This window comes from Artibeus jamaicensis, unplaced genomic scaffold (genome assembly GCF_021234435.1).
Source record: "Artibeus jamaicensis isolate MK-2021 breed Jamaican fruit bat unplaced genomic scaffold, CSHL_Jam_final scaffold_537, whole genome shotgun sequence".
Taxonomy (NCBI): Eukaryota; Metazoa; Chordata; class Mammalia; order Chiroptera; family Phyllostomidae; genus Artibeus; species Artibeus jamaicensis.
The window spans coordinates 40,318,079-40,343,823 of NW_026522047.1; the positions used below are offsets into that span (position 1 = coordinate 40,318,079).

The 25,745-nt window shown below is 47.5% G+C and overlaps 1 protein-coding gene across 2 annotated transcripts in view; it reads right to left on the reverse strand.

Annotated features, from left to right (window-relative positions):
- Nucleotides 1-20,750, reverse strand: part of AP3D1 (adaptor related protein complex 3 subunit delta 1) — a 41,691-nt gene extending 20,941 nt beyond the window's left edge. Inside the window, exons 1-6 of one of the 2 annotated variants that reach the window (XM_037137912.2) lie at nt 20,402-20,750; nt 7,128-7,223; nt 6,202-6,282; nt 4,576-4,656; nt 2,196-2,303; nt 408-537 (exon numbers count right to left, since the gene is read on the reverse strand). In XM_037137912.2, the coding sequence (XP_036993807.2) occupies nt 408-537; nt 2,196-2,303; nt 4,576-4,656; nt 6,202-6,282; nt 7,128-7,223; nt 20,402-20,497 (592 nt within the window). In that variant the 5' untranslated portion in view covers nt 20,498-20,750. Of the gene's footprint in view, nt 1-407; nt 538-2,195; nt 2,304-4,575; nt 4,657-6,201; nt 6,283-7,127; nt 7,224-20,401 lie in introns of those variants that run through there. The other variant, XM_037137922.2, reaches the window with a different exon arrangement.
- Between the last annotated feature and the right edge of the window lie 4,995 nt (nt 20,751-25,745).

A 25,745-nucleotide genomic window follows, 5' to 3' on the forward strand; every position in this document is an offset into this window, starting at 1 on the left:
TGAGCCCCATGGGTGGAACAGAAGTTGAAGCTTTGGAATAAACTCGTGACTGCTAATATGCAGATAGACAGACAGACACCTCCTCAGGGTGTGAGTGTGTGCTGAGGACCTAGAAGAGGGATACCCTGGCAGCATTAGTACATCTAATGCCCCAATCTCAGTTTCCAAATCCTGCACCAATAAATGAGACCAGGGCTGCTTAGAGAAATGGCAGATTCCAGGGCGGAATCTACCTCTTTTGGCGCCAGAAAGTAAAGAGGTGCGAGAAAGGGGGCAGTCTGTAGAGCAGGGGTCCCGGGATCTAGTGCCCTAATGCCTTCCTCATAAGACCCTCCACCAGGTTCTAGATGCTGGTGGAGCCATGCATCCCAGCAGCATTATCGCCATTTTAACTCAAATTAACAAACCGGGGTCAGGGTCCTCTAGCTTCTCTTTCAGGCGGGGGAAGGCGGGACGAAGCGACTCAGGGTACTTCAGGAACACCTTGTACATGATCAGCACAGCCTTCTTCCGGATGTACGGCTTGGTGTGTGACATCTATGGGAACAGGAGACCATCACGCGCCCTTCAGCACTGCACCCCATGCACCTACCTACACACCTGATGCTCACTTTCCACACCACCTACCCACACCTTACCTTCCCACACCTGCCCTGCTCACGTGCTGTGCACACCTTCTTGCTCACCCTCCCACATTGCCCTACTCAACTCCTACACCTGCCTGTGTCTCACCTCCACTTCCCAGAGGAAAACCCTCTTTCCAGCTTCCAGCCTTCGAGCCCTACCTGTATACCTGCTCCGCAGCCCCGCCAAGCCCAGTTATCACACAACAGTGTCTTGGGTGGGGCTGAAACCTGCCTCCCTGTGTCCCGGGCACTAGGCTTGCCCTCCAGAGGCTGAGGGGCATCCTACACCCCCCTCGCCTGGGGCTCAGTCTGCTCTGTGCCTCCACACCGCACAGCCCTGGAGCCCTGTCCTCCTGGGACTGTGCTCCAGTGAAGGCCTCTCATTCCCAGATGGGTACATTCTTTACTGTCAGAGCCCCAGGGAGTTGCCCTCTAAGAAAGCTGCCCCAGACCCCCATGACCCAGCCAGCAGCCACATACACTGTGAGCAACTCACTAACACCCCCCTGTGGGCTCATACTGCTGTCAACTAGTTTGAGTATGCACACTTTCTCTTTTTATTGATTTGAGAGAGAAAGAAAGACAAAACATCAATTTGTTGTTCCACTCATTTATGCATTCATTGGTTGTTTTTTACATATGTCCTGACTGGAGACCTTGGTGTAACAGGACGACACTCTAACCACCTGAGCTACCCGGCCAAGGCCTCAGCACACTTTCTGAAAGCACCTGTTGGTCAATAATATTTTCAGCCTCCTGGGCCATAAGGTCTCTGTCCAAGTATTTGGCTCTGCCTTTGAGCTCTGAAGCAATCACAGGCACCGAGTGAATGAATGGATTTAGAGCAGATGGCTGTGGTGTGCTGGCCTTTGAAATAGAAGCTGGTTGCACTGACAGTCCTCAAGGCCATGGACTGACTGGGCAAGGACAGGAGCACCCTCCGCACGACTCTAACGTGACCGAGGAAGAAAGAAGCACCCTCCTCCCAGTACAAAGGCTGGAGACCTGGCACAGAGTCACTGTCTCCAACAACCATGATTTCTAGGAGGACATCTGTATTCAGAATGACATTCCAGGACTGGCTGGGGTTATGCCTTTCGCACTGACTAGACCATGAGAAGTCAAACTGTGACCAGACAAAAATAAACGGTATCAGGAATGGAGAATACAAAAGAAGATCACCCTGACCACACTGCCCGCTGAGACAACTGAGAGCGTCACCTCAAACCTCAGTAAGAGAGTAACTGATGGGTTACATGCCTGACCTCAAGGGTAAATTCCCTCAGCCAGACCTCATATGCCAGTGACACCCACCCCTTCCCCAAGCAGGACTATTTCAAAGGAGGTGACAAATTCAAAAATGACACTGGCCTGAGGCCAGGCCCTACCAGGTGATGAAGATGAAGACAGTGACTCAGCACTCCCCTCTCATCCCAGGGATCACGGCCCATTTCTGAACGCCTGAGTGTTCTTGGCGTGACGTTTTAGCCTCGGTTTCCTGGGCACCCATGCACTCCAACTTGCTCACTGAGCAAAAGCCCAGGGGTGGCCGCACACTCACAAACTCACCAGTGTCATGATGTCATTGGCCAAGTCTCTGGCAAGATCTGGGGTAACAAAACAGGACAGTCCAGTCAGTGCAACACCAGTGTCGTACTGGCTGGGGCTGCTGAGGTCCTGGAAAGAGAGGGAGAAGGGTCAGGGGCAGGTGCCAGCTGTGCACTGCCCAGGTCCCTGCTGTGCCCCCGCTGGCCCGAGGACTAACACAGAGCAGCCAGTTCCTCACTGTCACTGGAAGAGCCAGGATGGGTGTAAAAGGAGGGCTGTACCTCAGTTCCAGCACAGCGCCTGTCCCAGAGTGCGACTGGGGCTGAACTCCCTGCCTGCAGTACAGAGCTGAGGAGACAGTGTGGCCAGCCAGCCCCACCACGCAGCAGGAGCCCTGACACCTCTACTTCTACTGGGACGTCTCCCTTATAAGAGCCAGGGACCACTGCCCTGGGCCCTCCCCAAAACAGAAAGTTAGACCAAGGCCTCACCTCCAGGGGAACGGGAAAACCAGCCATAAAGAAGTATACACCCCTGCCTCCACTTGCCCCACCCCGAGTCACTCACTCACCTGCAGTTCTCAATTTCCAGTTCTAACACTAACTGTAGAAGCACCTTTATACCGCAAACTTATTTTTATGGAGACATTTTCTAAGGAACCACGCAAAACTTTTTATATATGCATATGTGATAAAAAAACAAAACAAAAAAACTGACGCCTATTAACAGTTAAGCTTTTGGACTATTTTCAATAGTATGAAAATACTGGCTTTCAAAATCTACTCCACCCAAAGCTGAGGAGAGAAAAATACATCAGAACCCGTAGCACAGAACTCAGCCCTGACCGGCAAACTTTCTATCTCTGAGTGATTTACAGAGGGCTGGAGAGAACGTGAACATGAACACCACGGGGAATGTCACGGGGCTTCTCAGAAACGGGGGCATGTGGAGAGGACACTCAGTTGTCGTTTAAGTGGGAGAAACCCCAGCCCTGGCGGGCATGTCTGTGGCAACTGTGTTCCCTAAGTCTCAGGTTCATTTAAAATGGCACATACAGGACTGCCAACATTGGGGATGTGAATGGAGACAAATGGTAGAGGTGGACGGGGCTGTGGCTTCATAAAAGATAGGACCCTGTGAGCTAGGCTGAGATGGCAACAGGTAGAGGAGGCAGAGGTGGAGGTCAAAGTCACCTGCCCTGGTCCTGCTATAATAGGATGTATCATTTCCTTATTATGAGGACATTCTCAGGTTTGGATCATCTCCCCAGCAGAAGAGATCTAAGTGATCTAAGAGATCTAACACATCTCAATCTGAACTGGTGACAAATATCTGTCTAAATCGAGGGGATAAGGCTTGTATAGAGATGGCCAGCAGGAAAACCAAAGCTGGGCCTCAGCAGGTGGGCTGGTGTCTAGCTACCCAGGTGGCCAAAGCCCCTCTACCCGCCCCCCCACTCCATTTACTGTCCTGACACCCCACATCCAGAATGCTTGTCACTCCTACCTCACCTCCTCTCCAAGGCCACTATTAGTCAAGTTCACCCCTTGCAGCCCCACGGCATCTGGAATACCCTGCGGTACCTCGCAACCTGGCCCACAGTCACTAGTTGCTATCCCCACCGCCAACCCAAACTGTGAGCATGGCAGAGTTAAGTTTTCAAACCTACATCTTGTCCCAGCCAGCACTAGTACCTGGCTTATGCCAGCACAGTCAGCTGCCTGCCCATGGTGTCTACCCAAGAGCTCATTCCCAGGTCACCATGTGGGGTGACCAGAGCTCACTGGGATTTGGCCCTGGCACTCAGCCACTAAGAAACTTGGGCTACTGCCTCTAACTTGTGGTCTGGGACCCTGTGGTTCTCAGATTCTCGGTGACACCCCTCCGAACACAGGGAACAAAAGATGCTCAAAGTACTGAGGCCAAGAAAGAAATCTATTACTCAGCAGTCTTCAGAGCCCATTTTAAAACATAACTCACATGTAACTGAAATATACACATGGTATGACAGAAAGACCCAGTGGGCAGAAAACCCACACACTGGGAAGGGTATGTAATGTCAACAGGCGCTCCTCCAAGAGGGACAGGACTAGACAGGACAGGACCATGCATGCAGGCAGCTCTCCAATGCCAAGAAGTGAAAAGAAGAAGAGGGCAGTCCAATGAGCCTCCATCTCTTCCACCCACCCAGGCAAAAGAGAGACCTGCTTTCCATGTGTGGGTGCATCTTGGGAATGACGTGTCCAAAAGCAGAAGACTGTCTGCTCGATAAGAGAACTGTGACAGTAAGATCTTGCTGGCCTTAGTGCTTTCTATTCACACACGAGTGAAAGAAAAACAGTGTGAACAGACATTCACATGGGACCTAGGAGACTGCGGGACCTATGGAAGGGTAGCCTACCTTGCGAATCTGGTTTGTCGTCAGCATGATGACATCAGTCCCTTCATGAAAGCACTGGGAAGCAGCGAGGTAGCCAATTCGCTGTCAGGTTGAACAAACAAGGGCATTAGAGGTAAGACAAGGGGACCATGCAGCCTTCCTGGACACCCCTAGCCCTTCTCCTGAGCTTGGCACCAAGCAGCCCCTGCCCTGGGGGCCACAGGAGGGTGGGCATGGGAAGTCATTCAAAATCCAAGCCAGGAGTCTTTAAAACTCCATGAGGAGGAGCATACAATCTTTGAAACAAGATGTTCCTTTAAGGTTTGCCAAACCATGGAGTCCTGTTACTAACGTATCTTGTCAACCAGGGACTGCTTTTATGATCAAATGCAGTACGTCATCTGAAGTGCTATTGTTTTTAGGACTCAAACCTCTCTGCCAGGCTGACATGGTTACCTAGTCACACTCACACAGGTGTATGATGCTTTAATACACGTGCAGAGCACCATCCCAATTTCGGCAAACGTGGCATTTTGTTTCTGCAAGAGTAACCAGTAGGCAGGACGACTGCATCCTTTGGAAGGAGCCTGGGCTTGACCACAGCAGAGACCCACAAGTAGGTGCTCAGGGCTGGAATGGCCTTACTGCCTGGCTGGTGTGCCTTCTCACTGACAACTGAGCCAACCCAGGAAAATCCCAGAACACCCTCAAATGGACCACAGAGTACAAAACAGTTTTTGAGAAGATGTACTACAGCAGGAGACATGCTTATATTATACTATGAAGTGAGAAGAAAGCAGTGTCCCAAACTGCTCATGAGTAGGACCCCTCAGAAGATGACTAAGAGGCACAGGACAAGGGGCCAAGTGATAGCCTCTGGGTGAGATCATCGGTGTTTGGTTTTTTATTTTGAGGAGTTACAAATTTATTTTAATTTGTATTTTAAAATATATAACCAATCCTATAAACTCGTAATTTCAGATATTACTTAAAACTGAAAGAAAAACGTGTAACATATTAACATATATGTTACATAAAATATTTACATATTAACATTATGTAAATAATGTTAATAAAGAATTTGACAAAAACTGGAGGTGAGACATTTGAGTGGCTAGTTTGACCACATGAAGCAGAATTCGCCCCAGCAGGTTCTGGTGCCAGGATTCTCCCTTTGGATATGCTGCTTGTGAAGCTAAGTGGATCCTGCTCTGATATTGTCTGAAGCCCGCTACTGGGTGTGTTGGTTCTGGGCCTCTTGGAAGGGACTTTCTGCTGTAGATCAATGTCAGATGCTGCCTATGACTGGCCCAGGGCAAACTGTTTGGAGCTACAAGGCAATCCACAATTTGTGGCTGCCTCTGCTGGACAGGGTTTGTGCAGGAAGGACCAAGATACATGACAAGGATGGCTTTTAACCGCACCAGGCTTGGGGGCAGGTCAGCAAAAGTCCTGGGGCTTCTGCCTGGTGGCTGCCTATTAGGCTCAGTCACTGAACGTCACTAGTGTTTCTTTGTTATTTTGGTTTTTTTCACAGTGCAGCCTCTGGCCATGGATGAACTGCAAAGATGCCCAAGGGGCCCCTCCTCCACCAGGGACCCACCCTGCCCTAGTCCCCATCACCACAGGGTTCAGCCCCAAACTCACCTTGAACGTAAACTTGGAGGCACTCATCACTTCTATGATGTTGAAAGCGGCCCAGCTGATGTCATATCCCAACATTTGCAACTGTTGGGAGGGAGAAAGTGACTCACAGGCCAAAGCCTAAGCCCTAACATCTGCATCCCAGCTCCCAGAAGGAAGGACACATGCCATTATATTCTCAATGTGCAGGCTTCGCCCAATACACACCCTGGGCATTTCTTTTCCTCTGATGAGTTAGTCTTCATTATGAAGACTACAAGGGTAGTAACAAGGTTACCTAATTGGTTACGAGGTTAGTAACAAATACTACAGGAGGATAAATGTCTGCATCTGAAATCCTAGCACCCTGTGTACTGGTTCAAGTTCCCACAACGATATCCATGAAACCTACAATGCGATGGGATCTCCACCCTTGCAAACCCCAAGTCTCCCATCCCTGACTAAGAAAGAAGCTAGGAGGGGCATGCCTGGCCCAGGCTCCCACACCGACGAGGGACTGCGGTCAGATACCGCAGGGAACATTGCAGAGAAAGTGCCCAGGATGGTTCAGAGCTCCACCCAACAGGCTTCTCAGCATAGCCCAAATGGAAACTGAAGGTAAAGGCCCCACTGGACTCTGGGCCAGCTGGGTTGGCATCTCCACCATGTCCTGTGCCATCTGATCACTGCTCACCTCTCCCTTGACTGTTAAGAATTAGCCCTGTGTGCCTGAGGCCAGTGCCTGGAGCTGATGGAATCAATTAATATTTAGCAGGTAGACAGACAAATAGTGGACCAATGGATGGAGGGATGGACACACAGATAGTCAAATGGATGGTGGGCAGAGAGATGGAGGGATAAATGGACTGAAGCTGAAGTTGATGACCAGCCCGACAGCACGAGGGATGCAGGACAAGGGCAATGCATGGAAGCGCCGCCTGAGCACTCACATACGTCAGCTTGCAGACGGCGTTCGCTTTGACTGCGATGTTGTCCTGCTTTAATTCTTGCTTGATTTCATCAATGCATTGAGAGATATACTTTGCCTGAAAGGAAAAGAGAGAAATTATGAGTGCCTGGCTAAAACAATTAAGAATAATTATTTCAGAAAGAAGCCAGACCCAAAACAAAAGGTCACAGTATTATTTGATTCCATCTACGTTAAATGTCCAGAACAGGCAAATCTAGAAACAGGAAGTAGACTCGGGGTTGCCAGGGGCTGGGGCGTAGGATGAGGTGACCACTGATGGGGAGGACTTGCTTTTTGGGACAGTGGAATAGTCTAAAACTGATTTTGTGATAGTCGCACAGCTGTGAACATAATAAAAGCCACTGAGTTCCACACCTAATAAAGTTACTTGAAAAGACATTTCAGTATGCTAAGGGATGTGGTGTGGGGGCACCAGCTGTGAAAGACAGCAACCAGGCACTAGGGTCCAGCCTTGCTCCTACAGAAAAGGGCCAGAGGCCCAACAGCCCAATAAAGTTATTTGGTGCGGACTGCAGAGTGCTGGTTCCATTCTACTTAATTGCAGTATACAAAATTGTGTTTGAGGGGGAGGAAGGGCCAGGCCCTGTGGCTGCCCAGGAGCAATGTCAAGGTACTTATAAAGCACAGGCAGGCCAGACTACATTGACAATGGGGTATGTGCACCTGTGAGGGTACAGATAAGGAGCCAGGCTGGGTGAGGGCTAGGTGAAGATGGGCTGTGAGAAGCCCGACTGCCCTTGGGGCCCCAGGCATCCAGGTGCTCCCAGGGCACCAAGCACGCCCAGCTGGCTGCACACTCGGCCTAATCCTCTCCAAGCTCCTGGGTCCCATTCCTCAGAGCTTGCAGCCTCTCTTGAAGCAGAGTGAGCTTGACCAGACATCTCTGTCTGTGACTCCCTTGCCTTTCTGAGAATGATCTCAAGGCTCTTCAAAGCTGTAGCAAGCATCAGTGCTTCATTCTGATTCCACCAGGTGCAGACAGACGCCACTGTGCTTGTCCTGTGGATGGACACTGTGTGCATACAGACCACAGTGCGCATATAGACCACACTATGTCTCTCCATGCCTCTGTGGTCACTTGTATCCTTCCTACTTTTTGGCTCTTGTGAACAGTGCTACTATGGTCATATGGGTACAGGGGTTTGTTTACCTATAAGTTTTCAATTCCCTTGGGTTTCCTTGCTAACTCAAAACATCTCCTAAAACACCATTCAAAAAAGATTTGACCTGCATCAGTTCTGATCCACAGAGTTCAGAGCAAGCGATGTGCCTACTGGGAGCAGCAAGGTGCAAGGCTCCTATTCCTCCCCACTTGGGAGACATACCAAAGAGAACCGAAACCTGCTGCGAGGCAAGGAGTGGTCATCATTGGGCCCAGAATGAGTCCGTCCAGTGCTCCATGAAGCATAAGGAGCCCCGCTCAGTTATTTGACCAATACCAACAAGAACTGTCCAGCTGGGAGCAGGATTTCTTGTTTCCTTGCTGCGCCATCCAGAGAACCTGCCTCCCAGAGACCAGGCAAGCAAGCACACAAGGCAACAGCAGACAGCGGGCTCCGCTCCAAGTGCTGCAAATGCTACCTTGTGTACTCCAGGCTTGATTCTTTGAGGGAGGCCCAAGCAGCTCCCGCCATTCATATGGCACCCTGGACCATAGCCTGAGACCCTCAGCCGTCTCAGCAGTCCCAAAGAGAAAAGAACTGCCTGAGTGCTGTGGGCTACGGAATGGTTTATGAATATTTCACGATCAGGAGTTGGTACAATGGAACAAATGCCACCATATCCTTCCAACAGGCTTCAGATTACTCAATCCCATTCAGGGGACCTCAGCTCCTGTCCCTGCACACAGATGACCCCTTCCTATCCTCTGGATCACAACTATTAATGATTTAAAAGGGAAAGAATAAGAAGACAATTACAAGTGTTGGAGAAAGCAGCCAAACACAGCAAATGGGAAGTGAACAGTACAGCCACTGAGCTACACCAGCCCTGCGAACCAAACAACCACGGTTCGATTTCCAATCAGGGCACATGCCTGGGCTGCAGACCAGTTCCCAGCAGGGAACGCATGAGAGGCAACCATATATTGATATTTCTCTCCCTCTCTCCTTCCCTCCCCCTCTAAAGATAGATAAATAAATAAAATCTTTTAAAAAAACATCCTCAGGTGAGGACAAAAAATAAAAAAATAAAAAGGGTAAACACAGTGCCTGCTCCCAGGTGGATCCTGAAATCCCTGATACAGGTGCTCAAGACACAAAAGCACTTGAATGTACAACTTGTGACAGCTCCAAGCAGAAACAACCCAAATATTCACTGGCTGATGACACACGGTGCGGTCCACCAACCTATGTCAGCTCTTGGGAGGGCCAGGCAGGGTCAGTCCACTTCCTGCAACGTCTGAGTAACTCCCACCACACCAAGCTCTTTACAAACATTGTTTAACAACAATTATCCAGACACACTGGAGAGCAAGCAAAAGCATGGGCAATGTCCTGTTCGTTGCAGCTTTTATCTTGAGTGTCAGGCAGAGAAGTTAAGACAGAGAGAGGAAACCTGTGTCCAGCTAACTGGCTTCAAGAATCATGCCAGCGCCCTGGCTGGTGTTGCTCAGTGCATTGAGCACCATATACTGGTGAACCAAAGGGCCACTGGTTCAATTCCCAGTCAGGGCACATGCCCGGGTTGCAGGCTGAGTCGCCAGTAGGGGGTGTGTGAAAAGCAACCACACAATGATGTTTCTCTCCCTCTTTCTCCCTCCCTTTCCACCTCCAAAAATAAAATAAATAAAATCTAAAAAAAAAGAATCATAGCAAAGTTTAGGGTGAACATGGCCACTGAAAGGTGAGGAGGGAAATCCCAGAGGAGAGACGATGGTTCCCCATTCTGCATATAAACTCCTCCCAAATTTCTGGCCGACACCAGAACTATATACATGCAGGCACATTCTACACAACCCAGCCGATGCTGGAAAAAAAACCCCACAAAAACTGTTTCACAGTCCTTGCGCCCTTGTAAGAGAGGCAGAGCTGGAGTTTCAGCCCAGATGAATCAACTGCCCACTAAACAAATCCCCCTCCCCACAGAATCAATACTCAGAGAACACAATGGAATCCAGAGTCTCTACAATGTCCTATTTGCAATGTCAAGGATACAATTCAAAATTATTCAAAATAAGAAACAGAAAAATTCAAGAAGACCACCAATGAAGACAGGCCCTGAGAGAACTGAGATGTGGAAATTAAAATACAAAAATCCAATCCAGCAACTGTAATCATGCTCTCATAGAACACAAAAAAATATATACTCACAGTGAATAAAAAAAAGAGGACATTTAAAGAGAAAAAGTAACAGAAAACCACCAAATGGACAGGCCATTTGAACCCAAGGCAGCACGCATGGGACCTATCCCAAGGCAAATTGCATGGGACCTACCCCAGTGGGCCCATGAGGCTGTGGTGCTCCTAGACCACCCCCTCCCTCAAGATGTCAGCCTTTACCCCAGAACCCATACGGCAGGGAAGCAACTGTGGGCCCAGGGTCCTCTGTGTCAGCCATGGACCCACACCACAGAAATGTAAGCTCGAAACCCTTTCAGTCAAGCTGGTCACCAGAGACAGACATTTGGTTCTGAAGGAGATCTGAAATCTTCAGAAGACCACACACCTATTGTTAAGGAAGAACCCCATCAGCCACCTGGCAAGAAAAAAATATGTATTAAATCCCCCCATGGCATGGACTTCAACTGGCAAGCCCAGGCCCTTTTGGCCCTAGAAGTAGCAGAAGCATTTCTAATACATCTCTCTGAGGATGCCTGTCTCCTCTACCTATATACTAGCTATGCTACTCTCTTCCCGAAGGATGTGCTGCTGGCCAGGAGGATCCTATGCATTTAGGAAGGGCTTGGCTGAGCTGCCACCTGCCCCTAGATGACACCAGGGCCTGCCTGGAGCTGGGACCAGATTCATGGAGTCCAAGATGCTGCGGGACTTGCTGTCTGTGAGTAGAGAATGCATGTTGCTTTTGTGATTGGTTTTTTTTAAAGAAGCAGACTGCAATGGCTTTCTCTGCAATAGGAGGTAATATATAAGAAAATCCCCATAGCTCCAGAGGGTGGAGAATTATTTTCAGATGGAGATTCCAATTTGTAACATTATTAATGACTACTTTAGCGATTTTAAAGACATCATATTTGCTGATATTTAGTCAGTTGCATGGAAGAACCTGCCACGTCTAACATAGAAAGCTCCTTCCTTCAGATTAACTTCACTAGTGGCAGCAGCAAATGCCTATGTGGACTGCGCCTATCAACAAATTATAGCTTGTTTTCAAAAACTCAATTGGGGTGAATTTGAAAATCTGTAAAGTTTGATGTTCTGGCTCCTCCTGGTAGTTTCTATCAAAATCACTGAGAAATTTTAATTTGTAGAATTTTATAAAATCACAGATGTAGCAACTTACATTTTAGAATTTTTCATTCTAGATTTTAAATATCTTTTCAGGGCCGGGATTTAAGTTAAGCGTGGCAGCCATTCCCTCTTGGCCATGTGGGTTTAAAAGGTGCAGGACTCCCACCTGCCTGCCACGAAGTGGTACCACACAGTTTTGGGTTAAGAGCTGAAGAACCCAGTAACACGGCTGATGGTGTTGGGGAGCTGTGGGACAAGCATGGATTAATGGGAGATGCCTGAGTTGCTAAACAGACTGGGTGAATGCCGAGCTGCAAATTTCTGTTTTATTTTTCTCCTGAGAGATGGTGCCTCTAATTGGCCTAATGTGGCAAAATGGAGGCAGGAGTGACTGTGTGTTAGTATTTTAAAGGGAGTGGGACTTGAAGGTAGAATTCCACCATTATTCTAAATTTGTATAACTTTTAAATAAACCCTTCTTTTCTTTTTTACCCAACTCTGGCACTGGGAGTTTTGGCAGTGGGCTATCGGGTCCACGTTATGTTTCACAACTGCATAGAGGCCGGCATTCTGTTACACAGAGACTCTGTAAAAGTTGTGTGTTCAGAACCCACTTCTGCCACCACACATCTGCTCAGATGACACTCCTCTCCTCCAGCCTTCATCCGCCAGGGCCAGCCTCTTCTTCCTACCCTGGGCAGAGCCTGCCCTGGCACTCAACTCCTTTTCCCTAAATGTCCCCTAAAATCCCCCACATGTGTATGTCTAGAAGTCTTAAAAAAAAAAAAAATATAAAAAATATATATATATATATATATATATATATATATATAATTGATTATCCTATTACAGTTGCCTCATTTTTTTTCTCCCTCACCCTGCGCCCCCTCTCCCACCAGTATTCACTCCCCTTAGTCCACATCCATGGGTTGTACATTTAAGTTCTTTGGCATCTCCATTTCCTACACCATTCTTAACCACCCCGTCTATTTCGTGCCTATCATTCATGCTTCTTAGTCTCTGTACCTTATTCCCCATTCTCCTCCCTTCCCCTCCCTACTAATAACCCTACTAATAAAGGTTCTGTGATCCTTTTCCTGTTCTAGTTGTTTGCTTAGTTTTTGTTTTATTTATGTTCACCTGTTGACAGGTATGAGTTTGTTCATTTTGCTGTTCATAGCTTTATCTTCTTTTTCTTAGATAAATCCCTTTAACATTTCATATAATAAAGGCTTGGTGATGATGAACTCTTTTAACTTTACCATGTCTGGGAAGCACTTTATCTGCTCTTCCTTTCTTTTTTGGGTTTTTTCTTTGGGGGGAAAATACTTTATTTATTTATTTTTAGAGAGGGGAAGGGAAAGAGAAAGACAGGGAGAGAAACATCAGTGTTTAGTTGCCGCTGGTACACCCCCTATTGGGGACCTGGCCTGTAACCCAGGGATGTGCCCTAGACTGGGAATCAAACCAGTGACTCTGCTTCACAGGCGAGCACTCAATCACTGAGCCACACCAGCCAGGGCCGCCCTTCCATTCTACATGAAAGCTTTGCTGGATAGAATAATCTTGGATATAGGGCCTTCTTTCATGACTTTGAATACTTCTTTCCAGGCCTTTCTTCCTGTAAGGTTTCTTTTGAGAAATCAGCTGATAGTCTTATGGGAACTTCTTTGTAGATAACTTGTCTCTTTTCTCTTGATGCTTCTAAGATTCTCTCCTTATCTTTAATCTTGGGTAATGTAATTATAATGTGCCTTGGTGTGTGCTTCCTTGGGTCCAACTTCTTTGTGAGTCTCTCAGCTTCCTGGACTTCCTGGAAGTCTATTTCCTTTGCCAGATTGGGGAAGTTTCTTTATTTCTTTTTCAAATAAGTTTTCAATGTCTTGCTCTTCCTCTTCTCCTTCTGGCACCCCTATGATTTGGATGTTGGAATGTTTAAGTTGTCCCAGAAGTTCCTAAGCCTCTCCTCATTTTTTTGAATTCTTGTTTCTTCATTGAGTTCTGATTGAATGTTTATTTCTTCCTTCTCCAAATAACTGATTTGAGTCCTGGTTTCCTTCCCTTCACTGTGGGTTCCCTGTATATTTTTGTTTCACTTTGCATAGCCTTCACCTTTTCCTCTATTTTGAGACCATACTCAACCATTTCCGTGAGCATCCTGATTACTAACTAGTGTTTTGAAGTCTGCATCTGATAGGTTGGCTATCTCTACATTGCTTAGTTCTATTTTTGGAGCTTTGATCTCTTCTTTCATTTGGGCCATTTTTCCCCCCTCAGGGTGCCTGTAATGTTGTAAGGGGCAGAGCCTTAGGTATTTGCTAGAGTGGGGCAACCTATTGTCACGGAATTTAATTTGGAACACAGAACACAAACATCCTTCACAGATGAACCCCTCAGGGCTGCAATAAAACAGCCATTTCAAGCCTGGCTGCTCAGGCAGAGTTACCTGGGCCACTTGCAAAAGATCTGGACTCCCTGGCCTTCCATGGACTAGTGGTCAGGATCTCTCAGGGAGAGGCCCAGAGTGTCTGTGTTTTCCTAAAGCCCTGCAGTAGATTTCAAGGTGCTGACAAGCTCAAAGCCACACTCCCAACATCACCCAGTGTCCCCCGGAGCAGAAGCACACAGTGAGAACTACTGCACTAGAGTCAGAACCCACAGTGGAAAGACACCAGGACCTGCAGGTTTGGGGAAACAGTAGCAAAATGAAGAACCCCCCCCAAACCCTGGCTGGTGTGGCTCAGTGGGTTAAGTGCCGGCCTTGAACCAAAGGGTTACTGGTTCAATTCCCAGTCAGGGCATATACCTGGGTTGCAGGCCAGGTCCCTGTAGAGGATGTATGAGAGGCAACCACTCATGGATGTTTCTCTCCTTCTCTTCCCCTCTATATAATAATAAGTAAAATCTTTTAAAAAAAATGAAGAACCCCAAATGGCTTCTGTGGTCTCAGTAAAAACAGGAAAAGTGTACCCAGTAGGAGGAAGTGGGTAGTTTGAGAAGCATGTGGAAGGCTGAGGGAGTCTTTGTGCAGAACAGGAAGACCACTAGAAAGGCCCCTGGTGGTGCCCGGGCCCAGTTCTGGAGGGCATCTCTACAGATAGGCCCAGTCTACACAATGGGCTTTTTTTTTTTTTAATTTAGAATTATCTTGTTTTTTTTTTGGTATTATTCTGAATTTATTTTTAGTTGTAATTGACACACAGTATTACACTAGTTTCAGATGTACAAGACAGTAATTCAACATTTACATACCTTACAAAGTAATCACTCCATAAGTCTTAACAGCCATCTGTCCCCACACACACTTATTATGATATTCCTGACTCTACTCCCAATGCTGTAATTAATTACATCTCTATGATTTATGCCATAACTGGCAACATGGAGTTTTCCAGCATAAGTGGGGACAGGATGCATGATGGATCAATCCAGGGCTGGTGTTGTTCGAGGTAGACAGTGAATACAATGGTAGCAGAAGAGCATCTACAGGCTGATGTTCGGAGGGACGAGAGGTTGTGGTATGGGGCAGTGTATGTGTAACTGCAACACTTCAGGGCTTAGGCCCAGGGAGCAGTGGCTGTGGGAAGTCAACTGGGGGAAGTCAGTGAGACTCAAAGGCCAGCAGGCTGGTCAGTGTCCTGCAGCTGCTATAATATTCTGCAGCCATCACACATTCTGTATATTAAACCACACACATTTATTCTCTGATGGTTCTGGGGTCAGGAGTCTGACACAGGTCTTCCAGAGGCTCCAGGAGAACCATTTTTGGTATTTTCCAGTTTGTGAAGGAGCCACATACTTGGCTTGTGGCCCTCTCCCTCCATCTTCATAGCCAGCAGTACAGCCTCATCCACCTCTGTCTGACTCTGACCCCCCTGCCTCCCCCTTACAAGGACCCATATGATCATACTGAGCTCTGCAGGGAATCCAGGGTCCTCCCTTGTCTCAGGAGCCTTGACTTAATTCCACCTGGAAAGTCCTTCTACCATGTGAGGTGACATGGCCACAGGTCCTAGGACTAGTTTGGAGATATCTCTGGGGGCCATTATTTAGCTGATCAGTCAGGTCACCTAAGGCCGGTGGGGAGATCAAGACCAGGAGGCAGGAAGCCACAGACTCTGCAAGCACAGCAAAGAGACCATGGGATGGAGAGGCCAGGCCCACTCGTGGACAGAACGGCAGCAGCAGCAGCAGCACAGCTGCCTGAGCCTCAGAAGGAGGAGGCCCATCCTTACATACATGAGCACAGGTAATCCACCTAGAGGACTAAGCTAGTCCAGAGTGCCAGTCCCAACCTCGGGTTCCTGAACAACAGGTAACGTTAGCTCCAGAGGACATAAGGTGAGGCATTTCTCAGAGTCATGCTCTAGTGTCAGCATGGGCTTCGGAGGTTGGTGGCAGGGAGCCAGGCCAGTAAACATGGGTAGAAACCCAGGGCCCCCCACTAATAGCTGACCCCAAGATGGTGTTACTGTGCCTGGATATTGTTGGGGACAACTCCTGTGAGAGGAAATGAGAGGGACCTGGGAGAAGACCATGGGGATCTGGAAGAGTGATGGACCAGGGAGGAAAGACTGGACAAGAGTGCCTAAGGAAAAGTCAGCAAGGCCAATCAGTCACCTGCCTAGGTGGCCCTGGAGAGTAGCAGCATGGCCTTTGGAACACAAGGTGATGGACTTCAAAGCTGAGCAGCTAGGCTCCTAGTCAATTATACTCAGTAGCTGAGGTCTTAAGAGGGGCTACAAACCTCAGGAGCCTTGGAAAGTGCAGGGCGATTCGAGGTGAGAGGTCTAAATTAAATTACAAAAGCAAAGGCAAAGGGAGAATGGCCAGTCACTGGGTACTCAGCACCAGGAAGCAACTCGGCAGCTGCCAACACAACGTTTTCCAGAACCTATTCTATCCAAATAGTGCAAGGTACATGTAGAGCTTGTACCCAACAGAGTGAACCGCAGCCCCAAACAGCAAACAACTGGAACAACTTAAATGCCCATTTAAGGGGGACTAGCTAAATAAACTAATAAGAGGGTCTTCCTATGCTGACACAGAAAGCTGTCAGTGAGACTGCTCTACATACAGCAAGTCACAGCAGAATCTTAATCTATATTCAGAATCACCCCTGATTTCTATGCAAAGAAAAATCTCAAGTACAGACACCAAACTGATTCACAGGGAGAGGTGTTGTCCCTTTTGACTTTAATAAACACTGAACTTATTACAGAAAGTTATAGGTATAGTTTTATAAAGATTAACAGAAAAAGTTTTGAAAGCCCTGGCCAGGTAGCTCCGTTAGTTAGAGCATTGTCTGAAATGCCAAGGTTGCAGGTTCGATCCCAGGGAGGGCACACATAGTAAATGAAACAAATTGGTACTCCTCCCCCCTACCCATTTTCTCTTTCTAAAATCGATTAAAAAAAAAAAAAAGCTTTCCCTCAAATATGAAAAGTGCCCACGAGAATAAAATATTAAGCCAACTGGGTTTTCTCCCTAATCATATCCAACTTTCAGAAGTAAAAACAGGCCCTGGACACACTAGCTCAGTTTGCTGGAGCACTGTTTCAAATACACTAAGGTTACAGGGTCTGATCCCAGGTCAGGGCACATACAAAAGCAACCAAAGAAGCATAAATAAGTGGAACAACAAAGCAATGTTTCTGTCTCTTTCAATCTCTCTAATCAATTTTTTTTAAAAAGATTACTATGACGTGGCTGGTGTAGCTCAGTGGATTGAGCGCGGGCCTGCAAACCAAACAACCACAGTTCGATTCCTAGTCAGGGCACATGCCTGGATTGCAGGCCAATTTCCAGCAGAGGACACACGAGAGCCAACCATACATTGATGTTTCTCTCCCTCTCTCCTTCCCTTCCCCTCTAAAGATAAATAAATAAAATCTTTAAAAAATATATTATTATAGAAGCAAGGACACTCACAAGTGGATTTCCCCCTACCTGCCAACATTATTCTTTTTGCCTTTATCACAATGATAATAAATTCGCATTCCAGAAATGTGTAAATTAGACTATTTTTTCAGACTTCTGGAACTCATTTTAAGGAATGTTTTCCATGATAACCCAATACAAAGACACACATATACACACTTAGTATCATAAATCGAAATAAAAGTTTCAAGAAACAAGTTATTCTGCCCTAGCTGGTGTGGCTCAGTGGATTGAGTGCTGGCCTGCAAACTGAAAGGCAGCTGATTGATTCCCAGTCAGGGCACATGCCTAGATTGGGGGCCAGGTCACCAGTTTGGGGGCATGCAAGAGGCAACTAATCAATGTGTCTCTCGCACGTCAATGTTTCTCTTCCTTTCTTTCTCCCTTCCTTCCCCTCTCTCTAAAAATATATAAATAATATTTTTTTTAAAAAGAAACAAGTTATTCTATGTACATGCAGGCTGTGATTTTCTAGTTTCTTTCCTTTAAAAAAACAGATTTATTTATTTTTAGATACAGGGGGAGGGAGAAAGAGAGGGAGAGAAACATCCATGTGTGGTTGCCTCTCCCTATAGGGGACCTGGCCTGCAACCCGGGCATGTGCCCTGACTGGGAATTGAACTGGCCACCCTTTGGTTCGCAGGCTGGCATTCAATCCACTGAGCCACACCAGCTAGGGCTACTTCTTTTTTTAAACAGAACCCACTAAATTGAATTCATAACCCACTAAGGGGTCACAGGCTGAAAACTGGAAATAGCTAGGGAGATGGGGTGCCCCGGTACTCACTGAAGCCTGCATTACGTTACTCACTGAATCCTCATAAGCACTGGCTAGATGGAAAGGCAGCAGTTGCCCCCACTTTACAGGTGAGAAACAGGTCAGGCGTTCTCCTCAGGTTACCCAGTTAAACAGGCCCAAGAACTTGGACTCAGATCGCCTGAACTTCATAGAAGTTCTACTAAGTCACCCTGCCTTTCCACACATAAGCCTCATTTCTGATACTGCAGAGATTTCAAGCTAAAGTCTATTATAAAAAGCAAACTTCTGGCGAGAAAGTATACTGCTGCAGAAAAAGCAAATTTTCTGAAGTCTCAGTTGGTGTGGGGTGGGGTGGGGTGGGAGGAAAGAGCCTATCTGAGAGAGTGGGAAACTAGGAGAGTAACTCAGTAGTCATGAGCCAAGCTCCTTCAGGGAAAAAGATAAATGTCTAGAGTCAAAAGTGACACCTCTGAAATCGTGATGATCTTCTGATGACAAAAACCACAGCACTAGATGCCAGTCCTGCCAGGAATGATCAACAGGCCAGAGGCAGAGACCACTTGAAAACCTGTGACTTTTGAGGGCTTTCAGCACCAGCCTGGACTGTGCTTTTTGAAAAATGCTTCCACCATCTATACCCATTTAATGGGTTCCCAAACCTGTGGGGAAGACACCATCAATCCCCACTAGTTCCAAATGAAGAAGGCACAAGTCAGGGTACTGCTCAGTGACGATGAACACTCTGCTAAAAAACCAGATGCCCTAACAGGAGTATGTGTCTCTCTGCCAGAAAGACACCATGACCTGTCCTCAGAATCCCAAATAGGCTGCTCAGTGACATCCAATGAATGGGGGAGGAAATCAGTACAAAAAAAGAAATCTAAGGATGCAAATCAAATATGCTTAGCCACTGCTCAGTAATAAGGGACAATCAACTACTCTTTCAACTCAAAACAAAAGATCAGGGTAAGAGTTAGATACACATTTGCAATCATTGCCATCAGGGAGAGTTTCCAAAATGATGTAAAACCCCGGGAAGGGTTATGGAAACGAGGAAAAATAACCTAATCACATTTCAGTGAGATCACACCTCTTCTGAAAAAGTTCCAGAGGCTGGAACTCAGCCTCTCACCAACTTCAACTTCCTTGCACTTTCTAACCTGTAATATCTGACTTCCCTGGGCGCCACTTTGAGGAAGGTTGGTTAGCATCTGGTACTGGGACCTGCAGAGCATCAAACGGCTGCTCCCCTCAGGGTAGCCTCTCTCTAGCCAGAGAATCGGGCACTTTCTTTAATGTCTCATCATGTAAGGGCCTACTTGCGACTCTTCCATGAAGCCAGAGGCCTGGTGGCCACTAACTGTCTTCATTTCTCCTAAATTTAGGTCACAGGTTGGGGGTGGGGAGGCGAGAGAGAAAGGCAATGGTGTCCATGGTTATAATTTTACTTCTGGAGAATCTTTTCTTGCCCCCGCTTTTTAAATTTCTAGTTGAAGTCGGCTTTGCCATTTCAGGATCCCTCAGCAGGGTCCTGATTTGGGCCTGGGACGCCCGCTGCCTTCACCCCATCTCCCCCGGGAAGAACTGGTTCCGGGCCAGGCCCCAAAGAACAAACAGGACTCGTACTAATCCCGTAAGTGGTTCCTCCAGCGGCGACCGGTGGACACAATTGTGCTCCAGGAGTCTAGAGACCTGGGGCGGGGCCGGAGGCCCCGTATTTTAAACAGATGATCCAGACACACATTCAAAGTTGGAGACCCTACTCGGGGTGACCTGCGAAGTCTCTTCCGGGGTCACCGCGGCAAAGGGGAAGAGGGCCCCGTCGCCGAAAGAGTAAACTGAGGCTCCGAGAGGCCATTCAGTGGCAGGTCCCCCTACAGACGAGCGGATACACGGACGGGTGGGGGATGGGGTGTCCGAGAACCGTGACTTGGGGGCCTGCGGGATCTCGTCTGGGGCCACCTTCGGCACTCGGGGATAAACTGAGGCTCAGGGTTGACACGGGTGTGTGGCGCTCAGGCTGCGGGAAGGCAAGATCGAGCCGAGAGCGGGGCCTCCGGGGCAAGTTGCAAATCGGGGTCTCGGGCAGAGCCAGGCCTGCCCCGCGCGGCGCTCCCGGCTCACCTCGTCCTCCTTGTGGTTGCGGATGCCCCGCACCAGGTCCTGCAGGTTTTTGTCGAACATGCGGTCGATGCTGCCCTTGACCATCTTGAGGGCCATCGCGGCGGCCGCCGGCAGGCAGCAGCCCCGGGAGGCCCGAGGCCGGGTGCCGCGCGGGGGTTCGGGAGTCGCGCTTGCTGCCCGTGGAGCGCTGCGCTGCCGGCCGCCGCTGCGGGGCGGGCTACCAGACCAGGCTGGCGACGGTCCGTAGGGCGGCAGCGGCGGCCGCGGCGGCTGGATGCGCTGGGCAGGCCGCGATCCCCTCCCCTCACGCTCCGCGGCACTTGCAAATGGCGGACGAGATGGCGACCGGTCAGCTGACAGCCGGACTCCAGCGCCGGGGGTCCACCCCCGGAAGTCCCGCCTTCCACGAAGTCTTGCCCCTACTTAGTCGAATAACTACGTTTCCCGGACGACACCAGGCCGCGGAAGGGAAACGAGGACTACGCCCTCTGAGCCCACTGGCCCCGCCCTCTCCGGATCAGGGCTCAACCCTATCATTGGTTAGTGTCCTCAGGTGCTCCAGCTACTTCCTTGTTTGGCTTATAACCACGCCCCCTAGTTGAGACCTCCCGGCCAGCCTCTCAGATAATTGACAGCTGTAGGCGGGGCGCCCACGTGGAGCCTGAATCCAGCTCCGCCTTTTTTGACTCTAAAAGCTGACATTTCCTGAGAACCTGCAAACTTGTCGCTGCGGTGAACGGATCCTGTGTCTCCTGCCCATCTCACTAAATCTTGTGAGATGGGTAGGACAGGCCATAATTACGGCCCAGAATTAGGATTCCCAAAGCAGTCATTTATTCAACATTTATCGAGGGCTTTCTGTGTGCCAGGAATGGTAACGAGCGCTGGTCACAAAACAGTGAATGAGATACACTTAGTGCCAGCCCTCTAGATAAACCATTCAGAGAGTAAAAATGCACGTAACAAACAGATAAGACTTGCAATAGATATATCTGACAATGGACTAATAGCCACAACGTGGTCCAACAAGCAAGTCAAGCAGAACAATATAAAAATTCTTACGATTCATGAGAAAAAGACATGGCAAAACATGTTAAAACATGGCAAAACAAGAACATGTATTTCATAAAAGAAGACATCCAAATGGCCAGTGGATGGGTATATTTAGAAGGTGCTCCATCTCATTAGTCATCAGGGAAATTTAAACCATAATGAGATACCTCTGTGCCCCCATGAGAATGGCTAAAATTAGAAAGACTGATGTTTTTACACTTCAGGTAGTAATGTAAAATTATACAGCTACATTAGACACCTGTCTGGCTGTATCATTTAAAACTAATGTATGGCCCTGGTTGGTGTGGATCAGTTGGATGGAGCGTCGCCCTGTAAACTGAAATGTGGGAGTTCATACTAGAGGCAACCAAACAATGTTTCTCTGTCTCCCTTTCTTCCCCTCTCTCTAAAATTAATAAGCATGTCCTTGGATGAGGATAATTTTTTTCTTTTTTAAAAATTATTTTTCAAGTACAGTTTTCTGCCTTTTACTCCCTTCCCAGCCCATCCCCTGTGGTCCCCACCTCCCTCCCATTTCCACCCCCCTTAGCTGTTGTCCATGTGTCCTTTATAACTAGTTCCTCTAATGAGGATAAAAAATTTTTTAATTTAAAAAGCTATGTATGCAGGCCTGGTGGGGTGGGTAGCTCAGTTGGTTAGAGAGTTGTCCTGGTATGCCAAGGTTGTGTGTTCTGTCAAGGTCAGGGCACGTACAAGAATCAACAAGTGAATGCATAAATAAGTGGAACAAAAAATCAATGTTTCTTTTTTTTTCTCTCCCTTCCTCTCTCTCTAAAAATTAATAAATGAAAATAAAGCTAACATATGCTATCTCTGTGACCCAGAAGTTCCACTATTTTTCCCAACAAATATGCAGTGACATAGGCCTTGACTAGTGTGGCTCAGTTGGTTGGGTGTCATCACACAAAGGGCACATGCCTACACTGCAGTTCAGTCTCGGTCAGGGTGCAAGCAAGAGGCAACCTGACAGATGTTTCTCTTTCACACTGGTGTTTCTCTCCCTCCATTTTGCCCTTCCTTCCCCTATCTTAAAAAAAAGAAGAAGAAGGTCCATGGTTGGCGTGGCTCAGTGGATTGAGCGCTGGCTCAATTCCCAGTCAGGGCACATGCCTGGGTTACAAGCCAGGTCCCCAGTAGGGGGTGGTGTGTGAGAGGCGGCCACAAATTGATGTTTCTCTCCTTCTCTCCCTCCCTCCCCTTCTCTCTGGAAATTAATAAATAAAATATTTTTAAAATAAAAATAATTTTAAAAATAAAGAAATCTAATTTAAAACTAGGCAGGAAGGTGAAGGCGACACACATCCTGGAAGACTCGGGCCTGTTCTATGTGTGCAGAGCAGGGCAAAAGGTGGGGCTTGGGAGGGCAGCAGGGGTGGGATCTCAGGTCCTGTGAAAAAGAGGGTGTTGGGGATGGAGCTCCCATTTCCCCTCCCCTGAGCACTAACAAGGTGGAACCAGGTCTCCTTCCTCCTTTAATCCTGACCCTAAGGATTTAGCACACAATCAAGCTTATGATGGTTGAGTGGATGCTTAGATGAGTGACCGGAATGTTAATTCCTAGCTCAGCAGCATGGTCCCATAGAATTTCCTGCCATGAAGGGCATGTCCTTCACCTGTGTTCTACAAGTGGCAGCCACCAGCCGCATGTGAGCTACTGAGCACTTGAAATGTAGCCAATGGGATTAGACACTGCATTTGAAATCTTACTCAAAAATGAATATATCAACAAACAAAAAACTGGGTATATCAACAAACAAGAAATTAACAAGAGTTGGCAAGGATGTGAAGAAATTTGAACCCTCATTTGCATTGCTGATGGGAATGGAAAATACTGTAGCCACTGTAGAAAACAGTCTGGTGGTTCTTGAAAGAATTAAACACAGAATTACCATATGATCTAGTAATCCTCTGTTTGGTATATATCCAAAAGAATTGAAAGCAAAGACCCAAACAGATCTTTGCACATGTGTGTGTTCACAACAGCATGATTCACACTGGTCGAAGGGTGGAAGCAACCCAAGTGTTCATGGATGAACCCTGAAGACAGTGCAGTAAGCCAGACATAAAAGGACAGGTGCAGTATGACTCTACTTTATGAGGTCCCTAGAGGAGTCAGATTTATAGAGACAGAAAGTAGATGGTGGGTGCCTGGGGCTGGGGAAGAAGGGTTGGGGGCTTGGTGTTTAACAGGGACAGAGTTTCAGTTTGGGAGAGGAAAAAGTTCTGGAGATGGATGGTGATGATGGTTGCACAACAAAATGAATGTACTTACTGCCACTCAGCTGTGCAGGTAAAATGGTAAATTTAAGGTTATGTGTATTTTACTACAATAAAACATTGAATATGGTGGCTAGTGAGGGCCATGTTAGAGAGCACAGATTTAGATAATGTGGAAGAATGACATACAGCAAGGGGGTCTGCATTCCAAAAGACCTTGATTATGCTCCCAGTTCTGCTGGGGTCACAGGCAAGCCATTATGGGAGCCTCAGTGTTCTCATCTGTACTGGGGTCAAAATTAAACAAAAGTCTCCATTCATGGAGCAGCACTAGGATTCTTCCAGGATTTCTCAACTGTAGGTGATCTTGCTCCCAGGAGATACTGGGCTGTGTCTGGGGACATCTGTGGTTGCCACAACTGAGGGTGCTTCTGACACCTAGTGGATGGGCTATTGCTTAACCCCCCTCAGTGGCCAGGGTGTCCCCCCTCATAGGGAGTGCACGACCCAATGTTAGCAATGCTGTAGAAGGAGACTCTGCTCTAGAAAATGCAAACTATAGTGACAGAAAGCAGATCAGTGATTGCCTGGGGCAAAGGTTGGGAAAAGTCACAGCCTGGTACAAGGGAATTTTGAGGGTAATGGAGACCTTCCCTATCTTGATTATGCTGATAGTTTTAGAGGATATGTATATGTCCAACCTTAAATTCTATAATTTAAATGTGTACACTTTTATCATGTCAATTATACCTGAATAAAGATTTTTTAAAAGTGAGGCCCCCATAATACTCTGTTCCTTTCCCTGCTGAATATTTCTCTGTAAAATGTATCACCTTCTAGCAAGCCATATTTTTTACCTTGTCATTTTATTAACAGTCTCCACCACTTCCTTCACCCCAAACACAAATCATCTGATCTAGGGATCTCTGTCATTTTGTTTGCTATAGATGCTTAATAAATGTTAGGTTAAGGAAAACTAAAGTTTTGACAGGAGTGGATTTTTACAGTACTGAGAGCTACTGGGCTGCCTGCAACTTCCAGGACTGCCAGCAGAGGACAGTGCTTGCCAGGCTCAAAGAGGAGCTGATCTTTGAAAGGATCTTAGACTGGAGCCCTGAGGCTCCAACTTCTGTGATCAGTTCCAGCTCCACCCTGAATCTACACATGACCCATCCACCCATCCACTCATCCACCCATCCACTCATCCACCCATCCACTCATCCACCCATCCACTCATCCACCCATCCACTCATCCACCCATCCATCCACCCATATGTGTCCATCCATTCGTTCAATAACAAACTGAGTGTCCACTGTGTGCCAGCTTTGGCAATAAGCAGAGATGGAGGACCAAAATTTAGTTAAGAGAAGATTTGAGGGGAGTCATCCCAGCAGACATCAGGTGAAAGGCTAGAATAAACAGCATGGTGGAAGAACAGAGAGGAGGCTGGTGCGGTTGGAGTACTGTGGTACTGTGAGCAAGGAGGGGAGTGAACAGAGGCGAGACTGGTGAGTTCCACAGGGGGCAGATCAGGCATCACCATACAGGAGCATTCACTGAATGCTCATGATGTAGTCCACATGTAATATATTTTGACACTTGGGACAGTGGACAAGGATCATCTTTTTTTGCTCTTGACACTAGAGGCTCAGTGAAGTAAGGTCAATTTACCAAAACCCCACAGCTGGTAAGTTGCCATGGTGACACTCAGTTCTCAAGTTTTTCTCCTATTCAGGTACCTTTGGATACAACTCAGACACCATTAACAGGTTCTCTCACCTGCACTTGGGTTCACTTCTTTGAAGCTCTCTCAGTCCAATGAGGGGGCACCTAGTATTTTAGCCAGCAAGTGTTGTGGTAACGCTGTGTAACAAAGTATACCAAAGCTAGGGGCTTACACTATCATTATTTATTCTCAGCTGCAGGTCAGCTGGGCATCTGAAGATCTAACCTTGGCTCAGCTGCTATTGGTTCCAAGCTTTGGGCTGGCCCATGTGTGTTCCATGCAGTGTGCACTGGAAAATGGGAGGGGGACATTCATTTGTTATCTTG